The 17,420-nt window shown below is 40.3% G+C and overlaps 1 protein-coding gene across 2 annotated transcripts in view; it reads left to right on the plus strand.

Moving 5' to 3' along the window:
- Positions 1 to 74: 74 nt before the first annotated feature.
- STPG4 (sperm-tail PG-rich repeat containing 4) overlaps positions 75 to 17,420 on the plus strand; it is a 43,495-nt gene continuing 26,149 nt past the window's right edge. For both annotated transcript variants that reach the window (XM_055399724.2, XM_088841500.1), the window contains exons 1-3: positions 75 to 3,659; positions 5,926 to 5,985; positions 7,223 to 7,480. In XM_055399724.2, the coding sequence (XP_055255699.1) occupies positions 3,627 to 3,659; positions 5,926 to 5,985; positions 7,223 to 7,480 (351 nt within the window). In that variant the 5' untranslated portion in view covers positions 75 to 3,626. The remainder of the gene's footprint in view (positions 3,660 to 5,925; positions 5,986 to 7,222; positions 7,481 to 17,420) is intronic.

The following is a 17,420-nucleotide window of genomic DNA, read 5'->3' on the forward strand; positions in this document are numbered from 1 at the left end:
GAATCTGAGTCATTTAATTAATTTGATGTTGAACAATTTTGACAGTCAAATTGGGGGTGTAATTTCTTCTACTTGGTATAATTTAGATATTTAATTTTTTTTTTTTTTTACTATTTAAGACTCTGTTTAGTTTTTAGATTGTGATACTTCCTTCAGAAGGTTTAACTGAAAGATTAAAAACTCTTGTGTAAGTGTACTTAGCATGGGGACTGACATAAGGTAGGTATCCAGTGTTGGCTACTTTTATAATTTTCAGCTTTGGCTTTGTTTATCCATATTGACTTCAGCCATGCAATGATTTTTTTAAATATTTGGCCTTTAAAACACAAAAATCCAAATTGGGGCAGGGGGTAGTTTTTTTACCTGTTTTTCTAATTTTTTACTCACAGTGCTTTTTAATTCTACTACCATAAAACAAAGAATTTTCTGTTGTGCCTAACTATCTTCAATATATTTTACAAATAAGATATCTTCAGTAGTGGCTTGACAGTAACTCAACTTTGTTTTATTTAGAAGTTTTCCTTGCTACTAAACTTTCTTTGCACAAAAGATGGCTATCAACAGGTTACTGTGCATTGTTGACTAATACCAATGTTACTCTGCCAGAAAACGAAAAACTGGATGGTCGTGAAGGAAAAGAGACATGTTTTAGATAGGACAAGGGGATGTCACAGGAATTGATCATCCTAATAGGGTATTATTACATATTAGGCAGGCGATTAAATAGGAAGACCTTCGTTGGATACAAGTATCATGTGTTTCATGTGCTATTGAGGCACAATAATCTCCAGAATATTAAACATGGGCTTTGGAGTTTTATTGAAGCAGTAGTCAGATCACTGCTCTGTGTAACTTTGAAGAGGTCAATACTACCTGAGCCTCAGTTACCTTACATGTAAAATGGGTCTAATTTACCCAGGTGGTTTCTAACTTGGCTTTTATAATCATCTTAGGTAAAGCACTTAGCATAGAGTCAGACATGACATGAGCACACACACACAGCATTTAACATAGTTCTTAGTATTTGCATTGTATTATATCTATCCTGTTAATCTGTTATGATCCTTGTAAAATGAGGGAATTAAGCAAAGTTAATATTGGTGCTTTTCTAGTTCTAATAGATTGAAGTAAGTTGGTAAGGTGGAAGGGGAAAACATGTTTTGTGGTTACTTGCGTGCATCACATTGCTGATTTTATATTCTTGTAGTCTTCACAGAAGTCACACAGTTAAGCATTACATAATCTTACTCAAATCATAATTATAAAAAACCTTATAAAGTCTTAACCATATTACATGTTTTATATTAGAAGCATTATAGTAATTAATTTTTTCTCAATATGTAGCATGTTTGCTTTCAGATAGTTAACCAAAACTATCACTGCAGTTAAAAATGATTCTACGATATGAGGTATTTTATCTAGAATTTTTATTAAAAATCTGATGTATAGCATAGGCACTGTTGATCTCTACATAGTGTAATCTTGTATTCACAAAGAGAATGGCCGCCTCCCTTTAAAACTGCTGTTATGGTAACCTGAAAATCAAACAGTATACTGTACAAGAGAGTGTTTTCTTAAGGGGACATTTTGTTTATTCTACATACTTAGTCTGTTTCATCGGCAAAGTCCTTGAAATCATTGACCCATGCTGTTTCTATTTTTGCAGTACCCAAAACTATTTTCTCATCTAGGTGTTCCCTTACATCTCATACCTTCTATGGGTTTCTGGACTTCTCTGTACCTTTCATCGTATTCAGTCTCTAGGGTACCAGTCCCTAGTCTGCTGAGCCAGTTTTACAGGCTCAGCCAAAATAAGAAAGTAAAATGAGGAACAATGATGGACTGGCTTAATCACTTCTGGTGAAAGTTCTGTATTTGTCTTTTAGTCTTACAACTTCAGCTTTTTATTTCAAACCTGGTGCCTGGCTCCTCCTGCCCTTTCCTATTTTTAAGGCTATGTTAAATGAATTTATTGAATAGTCCCAGTATTTTAGGAGAATGGTGTCCTCTCTTGGTACCCAGAAAAGTCACCCACACAATCACCTGTGAGAACTTGTTAGAGAATCTGTCTATATTTTAACAATATTTCTAGATACTTCATGTGCACATTTGAAAAGTGCTGCTATAGTCCATTTTCTGGTTTTAACTTATAAAAGGAAAACTGTGTTGAAAGGGCTGAGAATTAGGACAAAAACCTGTTCTGGATATTCAAATTAGGGGAGACATGATTTGTCACAATGAGTCCCTCAATAAAGATAGGCACAGGGTTCTTGAGGTGACTTACAGGAGTTGACCCTTGAGGGTTGCCAGGCCATGAAGAAGGGAATAGCATTTCAAGCAGAAATGCTATTTCAAGCAGAAGGGTGAGCATTTAGGGGAGACGTGGGTGGCATGTTTGGGATTTGTAAGTATACATCAGATCAGGAGGTTCTAATGGGACGATGAGACTAGATTGTACATTTTGCTTTTGTTCTAAAGGCAATGATTATTGAATGCATTGTGCCAGACGGTTCCAGGTTTCAATGAAGTTAATCATAATTACCCCATGTGGGTACCAATATATTTCACCTCTTTATAGACAATAAATCAGCAAATACAAATCCTGGTAAGGGAGAAGAGGGATTCAAGAAAGATGGAAAAGAGGAATCAATGCAGTGATGAACTGAAGTCAAGCTTGCTAAGAGCTTGAAAAATCCCCATTGGTTTTGGCAACTGAATAACTGGCTAGTTTATTTACTAAGTGCAGTTTTTAACTTAAAGGTGTGTGATGTCAGTAAGATGGTTTCAGGGAAGTATGGGGCAGGGATCTACACTATTGAAATTTTGTGACAGGAAGCAGAAACTCCATGGTATAGTGGACGGTTGGGGGCACTGGAGTCAGGCCTGGAATTGAACTCGTTTCTGCCACTGTGATGCAGAGTCTGCTGTGCTAAACTGTCCAAGGAAGCCTGTTTCCTCCTTCATAAAGTGGTATTGATACCTATTTCGTAGGGTTATTTTGAGGATTAAATACATGTGAAGTATTTGGAACACAGCGGGTATTCCATAAAATCAAACTATTAAGGTTGAGGGGACTTTTGTTTTTGAAGATGGAAATGTGTATAGATAGGTTGAGGAGCTACAGTCAAGATGGGCTGACAATGAAACGTATCTATACAGAGGGTAAAGGGTGGTCCGTGGTTTCACAGAATGTTGTATCCAGAGCTCACTGCACTTCTCAAAGCAGTGACACTCCCAGAAGTTTCCTTCTAGAGGAGTTTAGAAACAATCTTAGAAAGTGGATGCTAAGGTTGATTTTTCTTTAAGTATGCGATCTCCTAGCATGGAGGTGATTTGGGAAAGGGCTGATGGAGATCGTGGAATGCTCTAGCTCCTTTACAAGCCTCCTTGGCGCAGGTTCTTGGTGACTCCAGAGCCCTCTAGATTTTCTTACCATGCACGGGCTTGACGGTCTCGACCGATTTCGCTAGGCTTGGCGCGGGCCCTCCAAGTGTGTGCCTGCCTCCCTTTCCCCACCACCAGAGCCAAACCTACTGGCGGGTCTTCTGCGCATGCTCGGGAGCCAGCGGACCGAGGCGCCTCCTGGCAACCGGACGCCAGCCTCGGCCTAGAGTGAAGAGGCAGCAATGGATCAGTCTATCGCCATCACCTCCACTGCAGTAAGGAAGACCTGAGGCGTGGGGCTTGGCCTCGGTACCGCTTGCCTTCCTTGCCTTCAATTCTCAAAACACTGTTCCCCTTGCTGGGCTCCGTCAAAAACACCAGCTGTCTCTAATCCTGGGTCCTTGTGCCCCTCCGCTTCCTACCTTCACGCCTACGCCTGCGTCCTTTCTTCCTGATCGAGTGCCCTTCGTTTGCTTTTCTCCTGCCTAGCTCTCACTTATCCTTCCCCTTCGTCCTTTGTTTTCTGTCCTGTTTCCCACCCTCCACCCCCCATCTTAACCTACTGCTACTTGCGCTGGACAGCTGCTTTAAACAGGGTTATTAGATTCCTTCGTTTCCCTCCCTCCACCTCCTCCTCCCCTCCCCCACCGTCTGCCAAAAGAATGGGTTTTTCCTTCCTTGGTCTATTGGACACGTTTTTGCCGTGCTTCCTACTGTATAAAATATTTGAAACTGTCTTGTTTAGTGTTTAAATAAATTTGGGCAAGGGATGTTTAGCCTAACTTGTATAAAGTAATTCACCCCTGAAGTGAATCTGAAGTGGGAGATAGGGGAAGTTGAGGTCATCTGTCTTGGGCTAAACAAAACAGCATCATGTTTTCTTCTCTCTTCTTCCCACTTCATTTCCCTGGTCCTAGGGAGTGCTCGAGACCCGTCTTAAGTTGCCTGAAAAAGTTCAATTTCTGTGACTATAAATGTGCAACAGAGAAGATTCAACATAAATCTAATGAAGGGAATGTATAGGAAGAAATTCAGATTTAGTGCATATGAAGCAATGCTTTTTCAGAGAAATGCCTATATTTCATAGTAAAACTGAAGTCAGGGTTACTTATACGTGGATATGTTAGGAAGAATGAGTTATATCAGTTTATTGATTAGATTATTATTTTTCATGCCTTGTTGCTTGAGATGACCTGTATTTCATAGCAATAGAAAAGCATTCTAAATGAAAGTAAAACTCAGTATTTTAATGATTTTACCTAGTGGAAATAAAAAAAGGATAAAACTAAGCAACTGTATTCTGTTGTTGACAGTGAAGCTGAAACAAATATGGGATAATGATAAGTGGATGCACTTTAGAGTACTTACAATGTAAGACAAGAGTGGCCTTGGAAACTGAGAATATCAAAATAATTTTCTTCTTAACTTGGCAGATAAGGTATTAAAAATAAAAGCCACTGCTTACTGAGTCCTGGTTGTGGGTACAGGTCTTTATGATGCCTTATTTTTGTGCCAGCCCTGGTGCCTTTTGTTGTCCTCCTAAGAGGAAGCTGAGGTTCATGAGGGTTAACTTGCCTAGTGCACCTAGATAGTTGTTGAGCTGGAGTTCAAGCCCAAGTCATAGCATATGGAAATCTAGAAAATGGCACTTTCAACATGGCCAGGAATTTGAATCCCAGTATTACATTACATTAATTGGATGTCTGTACATTTTTACCTTGAGCTCCCTGAGCCATAAATCGTAATAACAATTATACAATTTTGGGTTTACATAACTTTTTGCTTCCTGCTGCTGCTGCTAAGTCGCTTCAGTCGTGTCCGACTCTGTGTGACCCCATAGATGGCAGCCCACCAGGCTCCCCCGTCCCTGGGATTCTCCAGGCAAGAACTCTGGAGTGGGTTGCCATTTCCTTCTCCAATGCGTGAATGTTAAAAGTGAAAGTGAAGTCGCTCAGTTGTGTCCGACTCTTAGCGACCCCATGTACTGCAGCCTACCGGGCTCTTCCATCCATGGGATTTTCCAGGCAAGAGTACTGGAGTGGGTTGCCATTGCCTTCTCCATTTTGCTTCCTAAGAGCACCAAATTTTGTCACCTAATTATTCTTATGACATCTTGGTGAGATGGGGATGTTTCGGTTCAGTGCAGTTCAGTTGCTCAGTCGTGTTCGACTCTTTGCGACCTCATGGACTGCAGCACGCCAGGCTTTCCTGTCCATCACCAACTCCTGAAGCTTCTTCAAACTCCATCAAGTTTGTGATGCCATCAAGTCGGTGATGCCATCTAACCATCTCATCCTCTAATGGGGATGTTTATTACTCTAATTTACCCAAAGGAAATTTAGATACTTAAAAAGCACTTAAGATCTTAAAATAACAATTTAAGGAAATATTATAGGCAAAATTGATTATGGAGCTCTTGTTTTCATTTAGGGTGACCAGTTTCATACAATCAATTTCTTCAAGTACATGTTTCATAAGTGATATTTAACTTCTAGTGATCACTTCTCAAATGAATAAGCACATTTTTATGTTTATTAATAGAAACCAACCCAGAAGTCATCATCTTTTGAAAGAGAAGGATGGTGGAGAATAGCATTAACGGTATGTATATGTTCATCCTTTCCTATTTGAATCAGTATTTGAGTCTGACCTTTTAAAGCACTAATACTTAATTTTAAGGAAACAATGGTTGTTCAAATCTACCTGGGCTCGTTTTATATTTATAATTTTAGTGTCAGCACATGACTGAGAAACTAAACTCTGAATGCAGTAAAAGCTTGGAAGTAAAACAACTATAGGAGTCTAGGTGTTTTACACTACAGGTTATCTTGATAAAGTCAACTAAGCTTACGCATTCTGGAAAGGTGTTTGACTTCAGTTTTTATCTTACTTCTTCCAAAAGTAAGAGCCTATGATAGCTTGTGTTAACGTGGTCAGTGTGTGAAAGCAAGATGGTGACATAGGAAAGAAAGATGACCAGAAGATCCTTCTCTCAAGATACATTATTTCTGTGTGGCAGAAATATTTCCTATTCATACCTTTCCATAACAGAGGGGCCCTAGGGACCAAAGCCTCTTTGGAACTGAACTAATTTTAATGGTATAACTGAGTCGAGTGCTCAGTGGGAAGATGGCCACAAAAGCAGCCGTGACTAAACTGTCGGGCTTGGCCATTCAGCCATACTGTGGTTGTGATTTGAAAGTCCCAAACCTCTTATTGGACTAATTAGACCATATGTTCCGCCAGTTCATCCTCAATCTCATGTTATTATCCTGTAGCTTCCCACTTGAGGGTTAGAAAGAAACACGTGGTGTCTACTAAACTGAAGTAGGATACCTTCTGTTTAGTCATGAAACTTATCCAGAGGGTTCTCATGAGAGACCTGACATTTCTAGTCAAATAGAATCTCAAATTTAAGTAACTTTGAGGCTAATTTTTAAAAAGTTAAAGCTTTACCTATGGCCCTAACCCATTTGCTATAGTTAAGCAATTGTCGCAGAAAGGAAATCATCATGATTGTCTTGAAATGTTGTTCTGTGGGGAGTGTTTACTTGATGGAATTTTATTAAAACATTTCTCTGGGGGCGGATTCATGTCAATGTAAGGCAAAACCAATATAATATTGTGAAGTAATTAGCCTCCAATAAAAAAAAAAAGGAAAAAAAAAAGAAAATGTTTATCATGAGCTTTCTAAAAGCTCAGAAGAAAAAAAAATAAAACATTTCTCTAAGTAAAACAAAGAGAAATGCTACTTAGGAGTGACCTTTGAAAGAATGATGCTTTAGGAGATGTTACCAGTTTACATACTAACTTGAAAAATGATATCAATTCTCCACAGAACACTCCTAATCCTGGCACTTACCACTTGAAAACTTTTATTGAAGAATCCCTGTTGAATCCAGTGATAGCAACCTACAATTTTAAAAATGAAGGAAGGAAAAAACCACCTCTTTTGCAAAGAAATGATCCGGTGCTGAATGACCTTCCCCAGTACATGCCTCCTGACTTCTTGGACTTGTTAAAGAAGCAAGTGGCCACTTACTCATTTAAGGACAAACCGCGGTCAAGCCCCAGCATGCTGGTTTACAGAGATCAGGTAAAGTGCTAGTCGAAGTTGGCTTTGTGTGGGAAAGCTATCAAGAGGCCCAGAGGAAAATATTCTCTATCTTCCCCAGGAGAAATTGAAAATCTGTAGGATGCCTTATTTCTTCCAGAAATCAAACAAAGCGTGCTTCACTTGCAAATATGTCCAGCAAGATGTTTCCCTTTTCAGCCTATCGTGGACATGGGGAATTTTTTTTCCCTTGCTGGGGACTGTTGGTAGGATTCCCCTGACCTAGGGTCTCATCTATGGTGGGGCCATGCTTCTGGTCTCTTCAAGCAGTTGATATGGTATGTCCTCTTTTTTTTAAAGAGAAAACTACCTTTCAGTGAGTAGTCCTTATATTAGAGTGTGGATATGACTATACATCATAGGAAAGCTTTTGCAAGAATTTCTTGCGGAAATGAGCATTGTGATACCAGAAGAGTCAGGTTGTACTCTAAGTTCTCCCAGTTCATGCATCACATTAAGGATACTGAGCACTGCTTCTTACAGCCCTGGACTAGGTTCTGTAAAGAGAAGATGTTCCCGACTTTGAAATATTTAAGTAACAATACAAGAGCAAATAGATCAAGTCCTGAGATAAATGGTGTAGCAGGAAAGGCCTAGAGAGAGCTCTATGAAGGTGGGATTGAAAGGCTAGAACGCTCCCTGGATTGAGTAGAACTGAAGTTGACCTTGGATAATATATAACATTCCTGTGGCTCTTAATAATTTACTGTGAGCTTCCACATATATTCTGTTTGTAGTTCTTCCCAGGCATTCTGAAATAGGCAAAATGGATGTTACCCCCATTTTACAGATTAGAAAACTGAGGTGAATAGGGATGAAGTAACTGGTTCCAAGGTGCATAGCTTATAAAGAAGACAGTGCTTTTTTATGGTTGACCTAATTTTATTTTGTTATTATTTTTTATTAAAGTATTGTTAGATAGCATCACCGACCCAAGGAAATGGATTTGAGCAAACTCCAGGAGATAGTGAAGGACAGGGAAGCCTGGCGTGTTGCAGTCCATGGGGTTGCCAAGTCTCAGACGTGACTTAGTGACTGATCAACAACATAGTTGGGTTACAGTGTTGTGTTAGTTTCAGGTAGACAGCAGAGTGATTCAGTTATACATATATATATCAATTCAGTTCAGTTCAGTCACTCAGTTGTATCTGACTCTTTGCAATCCCATGACCTGCAGCATGCCAGGCTTCCCTGTCCATCACCAACTTCCAGAGCTTGCTCAAACTCATGTCCTTCGAGTTGGTGGTGACATCCAACCATCTCATCCTCTGTCGTCCCCTTCTCCTGCCCTCAATCTTTCCCAGCATCAGGGTCTTTTTCAGTGAGTCAGTTCTTTGCATCAGGTGGCCAAAGTATTGGAGTTTCAGCTTATATATATAAATGTACATATATATATATATAGTCAGCTTATATATATCTATAGATATAAATGTATCTATAGATATATCTATTCTTTTTCAGATTCTTTTCTCTTATCAGTTCAGTTCAGTCGCTTAGTTGTGTCCAACTCTTTGCGACCCCGTGAACCACAGCACGCCAGGCCTCCCTGTCCATCACCAACTCCCGGAGTTCACTCAAACTCACGTCCATAGAGTTGGTGATGCCATCCAGCCATCTCATTCTCTGCCGTCCCCGTTTCCTCCTACCCCCAATCCCTCCTAGCATCAGAGTCTTTTCCAGTGAGTCAACTCATTGCATGAGGTGGCCAAAGTATTGGAGTTTCAGCTTTAGCATCAGTCCTTCCAATGAACACCCAGGATTGATCTCTTTTAGAATGGACTGGTTGGATTTCCTTGCAGTCCAAGGGACTCTCAAGAGTCTTCTCCAGCACCACAGTTCAAAAGCATCAATTTTTCGGCGATCAGCCTTCTTCACAGTCCAACTCTCACATCCATACATGACCACAGGAAAAACCATAGCCTTGACTAGATGGACCTTGGTTGGCAAAGTAATGTCTCTGCTTTTTAATATGCTATCTAGGCTGGTCGTAACTTTCCTTCCAAGGAGCAAGCGTCTTTTAATTTCATGGCTGCAATCAGCATCTGAAGTGATTTTGGAGCCCCCAAAAATAAAATCTGACACTGTTTCCACTGTTTCCCCATCTATTTGCCATGAAGTGATGGGACCAGATGCCATGATCTTCGTTTTCTGAATGTTGAGCTTCAAGCCAACCTTTTCACTCTCCTCTTTCACTTTCATCAAAAGGCCTTTGAGTTCCTCTTCACTTTCTGCCATAAGGGTGGTGTCATCTGCATATCTGAGGTTATTGATATTTCTCCCGGCAATCTTGATTCCAGCTTGTGCTTCTTCCAGCCCAGTGTTCCTCATGATGTACTCTGCCTATAAGTTAAATAAGCAGGGTGACAATATACAGCCTTGACGTACTCCTTTTCCTATTTGGAACCAGTCTGTTGTTCATGTCCAGTTCTAACTGTTGCTTCCTGACCTGCATATAGGTTTCTCAAGAGGCAGGTCAGGTGGTCTGGTATTCCCATCTCTTTCAGAATGTTCCACAGTTTATTGTGATCCACACAGTCAAAGGCTTTGGCATAGTCAATGAAGCAGAAATAGATGTTTTTCTGGAACTCTCTTGCTTTCTCCATGATCCAGCGGATGTTGGCAATTTGATCTCTGGTGCCTCTGCCTTTTCTAAAACCTGCTTGAACATCTGGAAGTTCACGATTCACATATTGCTGAAGCCTAGCTTGGAGAATTTTGAGCATGACTTTACTAGCATGTGAGATGAGTGCAATTGTGCAGTAGTTTGAGCATTCTTTGGCATTGCCTTTCTTTGGGATTGGAATGAAGGCTGACCTTTTCCAGTCCTGTGGCCATTGCTGAGTTTTCCAAATTTGCTGGCATATTGAGTGCAGCACTTTCACAGCATCATCTTTCAGGATTTGAAATAGCTCAATTGGAATTCCATCACCTTCACTAGCTTTGTTCGTAGTGATGCTCTCTAAGGCCCACTTGACTTCACATTCCAAGATGTCTGGTTCCAGATTATTACAAAATATTGAGTATAGTTCCCTGTACTATAGGTCCTTGTTTGGTTACCTATTTTGTATATAATATTGTGTATATGTTAATCCCAAACCCCTAATTTACCACTCCCTTTCTTGCTGTCCCTTTTGGTAACCATAAGTTTGTTTTCCATGTTTGTGGGTCTGTTTCTGTTTTATAAATAAGTTTATTTGTATAGGCAAGCTGTACTTTTAACTAAGGGCTTCTGAGCCCCAGTTTGGTGCTCTTTCCAGTCTACCTGGTGCCTCTGGCCTTGAATGAGGGGAGGGTTTCATGGGGTGGAACCCAAAGGAGGCACTTCACAAGAAGGGTGGAGTTGAGACATGGACTTTGTCATTTGGGACTTTGGGCCTTAATATCTTCTGTTTATAAAGGAGCTAATAATATGTATCAATCTTTGCAACCTTATCAGGATAATATGATCGTGATCTGAGACGATGCATTGCCACTTGGAGGTTGAATTGAACGGAAGGGGTTGTGGTTATTAGAATGGATGAGAAATCTTCAGCAAAATGAACCCTTGTTGTGTCCAAGCAATGAACCCTTCTAGGGCTTTGCAGATTATGGTTTTGAAACAGGACAGAATGATTAATGTTCACAGGGTAAATCTTATCCTGTTCGGTTCAGTGGATGAATACAAGCACTGAATTATACATAGACTTTTATGGCTTGGTATCAGGTAACCAGGCGACATATGAAATTGTCTTGGCCACCTCCTATGCAGAAATCATTCTTCCTCAGCCTCCTCCACCATTTACTTCCCTTCTGCTTCCTCTCTTCTGACTTTTTTGAGTTTCTGAGGGTAGACACAGGCCCACTGCTGAGAGAAGAAAAAATAGATGGTTGTATTAGGCAAAATTTAATGCTTTAAAAGACCAAAAGAATTTGGCTTATCCAGAGGGATGGATAAAATGTTCTAAAAATACTTTCCTTCTTTCTTTTCTTTCTCCTCTCTCTTCCACCTCCCAGAAAGGCTTGAGCTCCAGAAACTAGAAGAATTAAATGTTTTACTAATTTTCTATTTTAAAGGTATATGATTATCTCCCAAGAGGAGAGATATTCAGATGTAACCCTGTTTACTCGCCAATAAAATTCATAATTCTGATTTTTTAATGGCAGAACTCAGTAAAACAGTCATTTGAATTCAAGGTAGATACAGTATACATTATTGTTATTTACTAAGATCAGCATTCTCAAGCTTCATAATTCTTAATAGAATAGTCCCGTTATACCTCATTAATGCTGTTCTTTATTTGTAAGAAAGTTTTTACTATTTTTTAACACCTTTATTCTGAAGCATATAATTCAACTGGAGAATCTGTATCGAAGAATCATATGTGTTTATGTTTATATTTTAATGTGTGTGTGTCTGTGCATGGCGGTTGTTTAGTCTCTTAGTTGTGTCTGACTCTTGCAACACCATGGACTATATAGCCTGCCAGGCTCCTCTGTCCATGGGATTTCCCAGGCAAGAATACTGGAGTGGCTTGCCATTTCCTTCTCCAGGGAATCTTCCCAACCCAGAAATTGAACCCACGTCTCCTGCATTGCAGGCAGTCTTCTGCATTGCAAGTGGGTTCTTTACTGATGAGTCACTAGGGAAGCCCCATGTCTGTGTATATACTCATCTATATCTGGCTCTTTCCAAAGAGTATTTGATATGGACCTAAAATTTTTACAATCATTTTTTTCTTATCAGAGAAATAGTATGTTTTTGTTTTAGAATGTATATTCAGATATTCAAAAGTGAGACCATTTCTCTACAGTATGTGGTTTTATGACCTGATTTTCCCCCAATGTTGCTAACCCTTGGATTACTTACTCTACCTTATTTGTGGATGATTTTAGCTCCTTCTGTTCCCTGTCACTCTTTCCACTACTCCTGTCATAATTTCAGTACATTCAGAGATGATAATGATTTTCCAACAGTCTGGCTTCTCAGTTTTTTGAACTGTCCTTCACTTCAGCCACTCACTTCTTAGATTTTTTTCAACACCAATTTCTTCAGCCATCCTTAATTTCTGTTGCATGCATCGCACTGTGATGCACCCAGATCTTCTGCCTTGCTCACTCTGGCATCCCAACTTCAACAATTTTTCTGTTCCCCCCAGTCTACAATTCGCTGATCCTGCTGTTACTGGAAAAATGGGTTTGCCTCTTGGTGGATGTTGAACCAAAAGATACAACCAAGCCAAAGAGCAGAGAAGGAAGGATTAACTTGCTGCTGCTCTCGAGGCCTCATATCATTGTCATCCCCTGGGTGTCCCAACCATCCACAGGCTCTGGACCAGCCTGTGCAAGTGTGTGCATGTGCGTGCATCACGTGTCTGTCCAAGACCCTATCTGCTTACACTACCACCTTTCATTGCCTCTCAACTTGCTGATATTTTCCTTCCTTTCAAAGCTCAAGTTCCGTTGTTAATCATCAGTGTTACTCCCTGCATACAACCTCAGTTCCTTGGCCTCTCGATGGCTCATCTTACTTGTTTGGCAAAGTCACAACCCTGGTCAGATCTCTCTGTGAACTTGGAACCTGCATTTGTGTAGCTGAATGACTAGTCTCATTTTAAATTCTTTACCACGCATCGGTTCAGAACTGTTGTTCAGCCCCTAATCTGTTTACTCTCCCATTCTCCTGAGGTAGGTTTCTCTCACATCTTTCTTCTTTCCAAATCCTAGACACCTCCTCCTCAATCCTCATTCTTTTTTTCTCTTCTCAGCCTTTCGGCTTGTTCAGCCCCTCCTTCCTACCTTCTTCCATTTGGAGGCCCAGGCATGCATACCTCTTCCCCATCTGCTCTCACTCCCTGCTGATCTGATTTAGTCTCAAGGCTTTGAACACCAGCTGTTTGTTTGTGATTTCCAAATGTATATCTCCTGCCCAGACTTCTCTGTTGAACCTCCAGGCTTGTATATCCAGTTGTTGTTTTGACTTGTCTGTTTTATGTCAAATTCAGGGTTTCTCACCCTTGGCTCTGTTGACTTTTTGGACAGGATAATTATTTGTGGTAGGGGGCAGTCCTATGCTTTGTAGGATGTTTAACAGCATTTCAGGATAATTAGATGCCAGTTAGCAGCCCCCGCTCCCAGTTGTTCTTCTCTGGTGACTTAGACAGTAAAGAATCTTCCTACAATGCAGCAGACCTAGGTTCGATCCCTGGGTTGGGAAGGTCCCTTGGAGGAGGGCATGGCAACCCACTCCAGTATTCTTTCCTGGAGAATCCCCATGGATAGAGAAGCCTGGTGGGCTACAGTCCATGGGGTCACAAAGAGTTAGACATGATTGAGCAACTAAGCATACCTCACAGTTGCAACAACCAAAACTGTCTTCAGACATTGTTCAAATGTCCCCTGGGGAAGGAGGGAACTAAAAAAACCAAACAAACTTCTGATTGAGAATCTCTAGGTTTACTCTTTGTGTAGTGGGTGTGATCTCTGAGTGGCTCTTTTCAGGGCCAGCAGGTTGACAGTGAACTGGCTTCGTGACCTTAACTCATGTGTCCCCTCATTCTGGTCCTGACCAATGGCCTCCTCCTGGCTGCTTCTTGAATTTGCTACTCCCAATCCACCTCATGTCTTTGCAATGGATCTTCCTTCATCTGGAATGCTCTTATCACAGATATCTATGTGACTTATTCCCTCTCCATCTTCAAATCTTTGTTTAAGGGTCACTTTCTCAATGAGCCTCATTTAAATTGTCCATCTGACACCCCTGACCTTTCCTGCCCTCCACTTTTGTTTCCTTAGAACCTAGGGTCCTCGGTATACTATATAATTTATTTACAGTTTGCCTTTATTATTTGTTGTCTTCCTCCTCCCATGAGAGTAAAGCTTTATGACGGCCTGAATACTTATCTGTTTTGTTCACTGTTACATTTTTGCCTCTAGAATAGTGCCTGATTGGTTAATATTTGTTGAATGCATGAATGAATTGATTGCTGGTATTTCTGAAATCTGACTGGGTCTTCATCATTTTGTTTCCCTGCTTCTGCTAAGTTGCTTCAGTTGTCTCCGACTCTGTGTGACCCCATAGACGGCAGCCCACCAGGCTCCTCCGTCCCTGGGATTCTCCAGGCAAGAATACTGGAGTGGGTTGCCATTTCCTTCTTCCCTAGATGTGTGATTATCTTTGACTGTGCATTGTTCATTGCCCCTGAAAGGTTTTTTCCATGGATTCCATAAGATGAAAGTGTTTTTCCTTCAGGGAAAGTTTGTTTTTGGTTTCTGCTAATACTTAGGGTGGTACCACTTGAAATACACTGCTTATATATTCTTGGATCACTCTAGTGATGGGAATTTGGACCAGAATCCATGAAAGGAACCAGCCTATGGTTACACTCTTTCAAGGATGGGTTTCTCCTTGTTGTCTCAATTCTGCTTAGCACCAAGACATCCCTTTCTGTACTCCCCTTAGCATTGGGGTGAGGTGGGAGGGTGGCTTTCAGGAAACTCCCTTTTAGGGCCTCCAGTTTCTGTGGGTAGGACTCCCACTAGATCACCATCATTGATGATCCAGGCTTTGGCCTCTGGATTCTTCTAGAGCTCTGAAGTTCCCTCAAATCCAGGTCTGTTCTTCTGCTGAGTTTAGTCTGGACCAACTTAAATCCTCTGAGCAAAACTAGGCCATTTGTATCTATGGTTTCTTGCTATCTCTTGGTTTTGTTGTTGTTCAGTTGCTCAATTGTGTCTGACTCTTTTGCGACCCCATGGACTATAGCCCTCGAGGTTCCTCAGTCCCTGGGACTCTCCAGGCAAGAAAGCTGAAGTGGGTTGGCATGCCTTTCTCCAGAGGATCTTCCTGACCCAGGGATAGAACCTGAGTCTCTGATGTCTCCTGTCTTGGCAGGTGGATTCTTTACCACTGCACCACCTGGGAAGCCCATCTCTTGGTGTGGGGATCTTATATTCCTTATGACTTTATTATCAGTTTCATATCTTGTCAAAAGCTCTTGTTTATTTTGTATATTTTGTCCTTCATTTCTAGTAGTTGTTACAGTGGGAAGGTTCATCATCCAAATAACCTAACCTGTCATTAGCAGAAACCAGAACTTTTCTTTTTTCTTTGAAATATATTTTGAATCTTTTCCATGCATCATGAGGGAAAGAAATGGAAAGATATCCTATGTTCATTGTTCAGAAGAGTTAATATAGTTAAAATGTCTGTACTACCCAAATCAGTCTATAGATTTAATATAATACCTGTCAAAAGACCCATGACTTTTTTTATTTTTACATAACTAGAACATAATAATAAATTTATATGGAACCACAAAAGACCCTGAATAGCAAAAGTAATCTTGAGGCAAAACAACAAAGCCAGAGTTATCACCCTCTTTGATTTCAGACTATACTACAAAGTTACAGTGATCAAAACAGCATAGTAATGGCATAGATAAATGGGACAGAATAGAGAGCCCAGAAATAAAACCATGCCTTTACAGTTAATTAAGTTACAACAAAGGATGCAAGAATATACAGTGGGAAAAAGACTGTCTTTTTAGTATTAATGCTGGGAAAACTGGACAACAACATGTGAAAGAATGAAATTAAGAGCGTTTTCCTACGTCATCCTAATGAGTAGGGGTGGATCTTTTAATTTGCTCCAATTTTCTGACCTTGTTGGAGTTGGTACAACACAATGGAATTACATATCCACACTAATAGCTTCCTGTCTTTTTCTGTGACTCCAAGCTACTGTAGGATTTCTGAGTGCCTAATCAGCATGGATTGAAACATTAATTAACTAGGATCAGCTATTTTTATGGGCATATTGTCTAGATTCTCTGAGCCTTACATTACAAGTGAGGAATGAAGAAGCATATGTAGGAATTAGAGTAAAATGTACTTACTGTATATAAATGGATGCACGCAAACATGCATTACATAATAGACAAGGGAGCCATCCAGATAGTTTGCAACATGTTCAGCGATGCACAGAGAAGCAATCTCTTATGTAAGGCAGCTGAGTATTTAAGACTTCCTGGAAAAGTCAGTCCTCTCTCAGCTATATTAAATAGCAAAGACTGGCCAATGCCAAGTAAAGTAGGACAAATAAAGAAGCTATGGATAACCAGTATTCCTTTCTAGAGTAAGGCTAAGAGTTTTTCCATGATTGCTTCATTGAAAAAAATCTAAATCTTATGCAATTGCTGAATATAGATGAATAAACAGTGGCTTTAAAGTCCCCCCCCCCCTCACTTTTCAGTTCTCTTTCTTTCTTCTCCTCCTGTGTATGTGTATATAATGTGCCTGAGTGGGAGAGAGAGGAAGCAGAGAGCAAGGAGCATGGAGCATACGTTCACAGTGTAAAGTAAATAGAAAGCAAACACCTGTGTCATCATCATCAAAATCAAGAAGTAGAATGCTGTGCCCCCAAGAAAGCCCCCTGCTTAAAATACATGTCTATGCTTCCAGCATATAATAATGGTAATAATAATAATAAACACCTATGTTCCCTAGGTGTTTATTCTGTCAAGTGAGCAATGAACAAGGCACAAGTGCATTAGGACATTGTGTATATTTCATCATAAAATTTGTATTTACTCTTATTATCACTGAATCCACAGAAAATGCCTCTATAATCACAATTCTGTATTAATATGTGAAAGACAGCTGTAGGATCAGATACAATAGGTGAACTTACGTGAGGCAGATAACACCAGGATATGAACGTCTCATTTCCAACAAGAGCAGTATTGTATTTTTAAATCTGATTTTAAATTAATAGGGGTGGAAGAAGAGTGTCTGTTTTGAGAAGGAGTCAACTCCTCCCTGCCAACTCCTTGAACACAGTAAGGTCCTGTCTGTCTTCCCCTGGCTTCTCATTCTCTTTCTTTTTCTCCATCCCTCCCTTCACAGAGCCCACTATCTATGTTTCAATTCAGTTCAGTCGCTCAGT

The sequence above is a fragment of the Moschus berezovskii genome, chromosome 11, assembly GCF_049115385.1.
Source record: "Moschus berezovskii isolate FMDL1 chromosome 11, NW_MosBer_1.0, whole genome shotgun sequence".
Lineage (NCBI taxonomy): Eukaryota > Metazoa > Chordata > Mammalia > Artiodactyla > Moschidae > Moschus > Moschus berezovskii.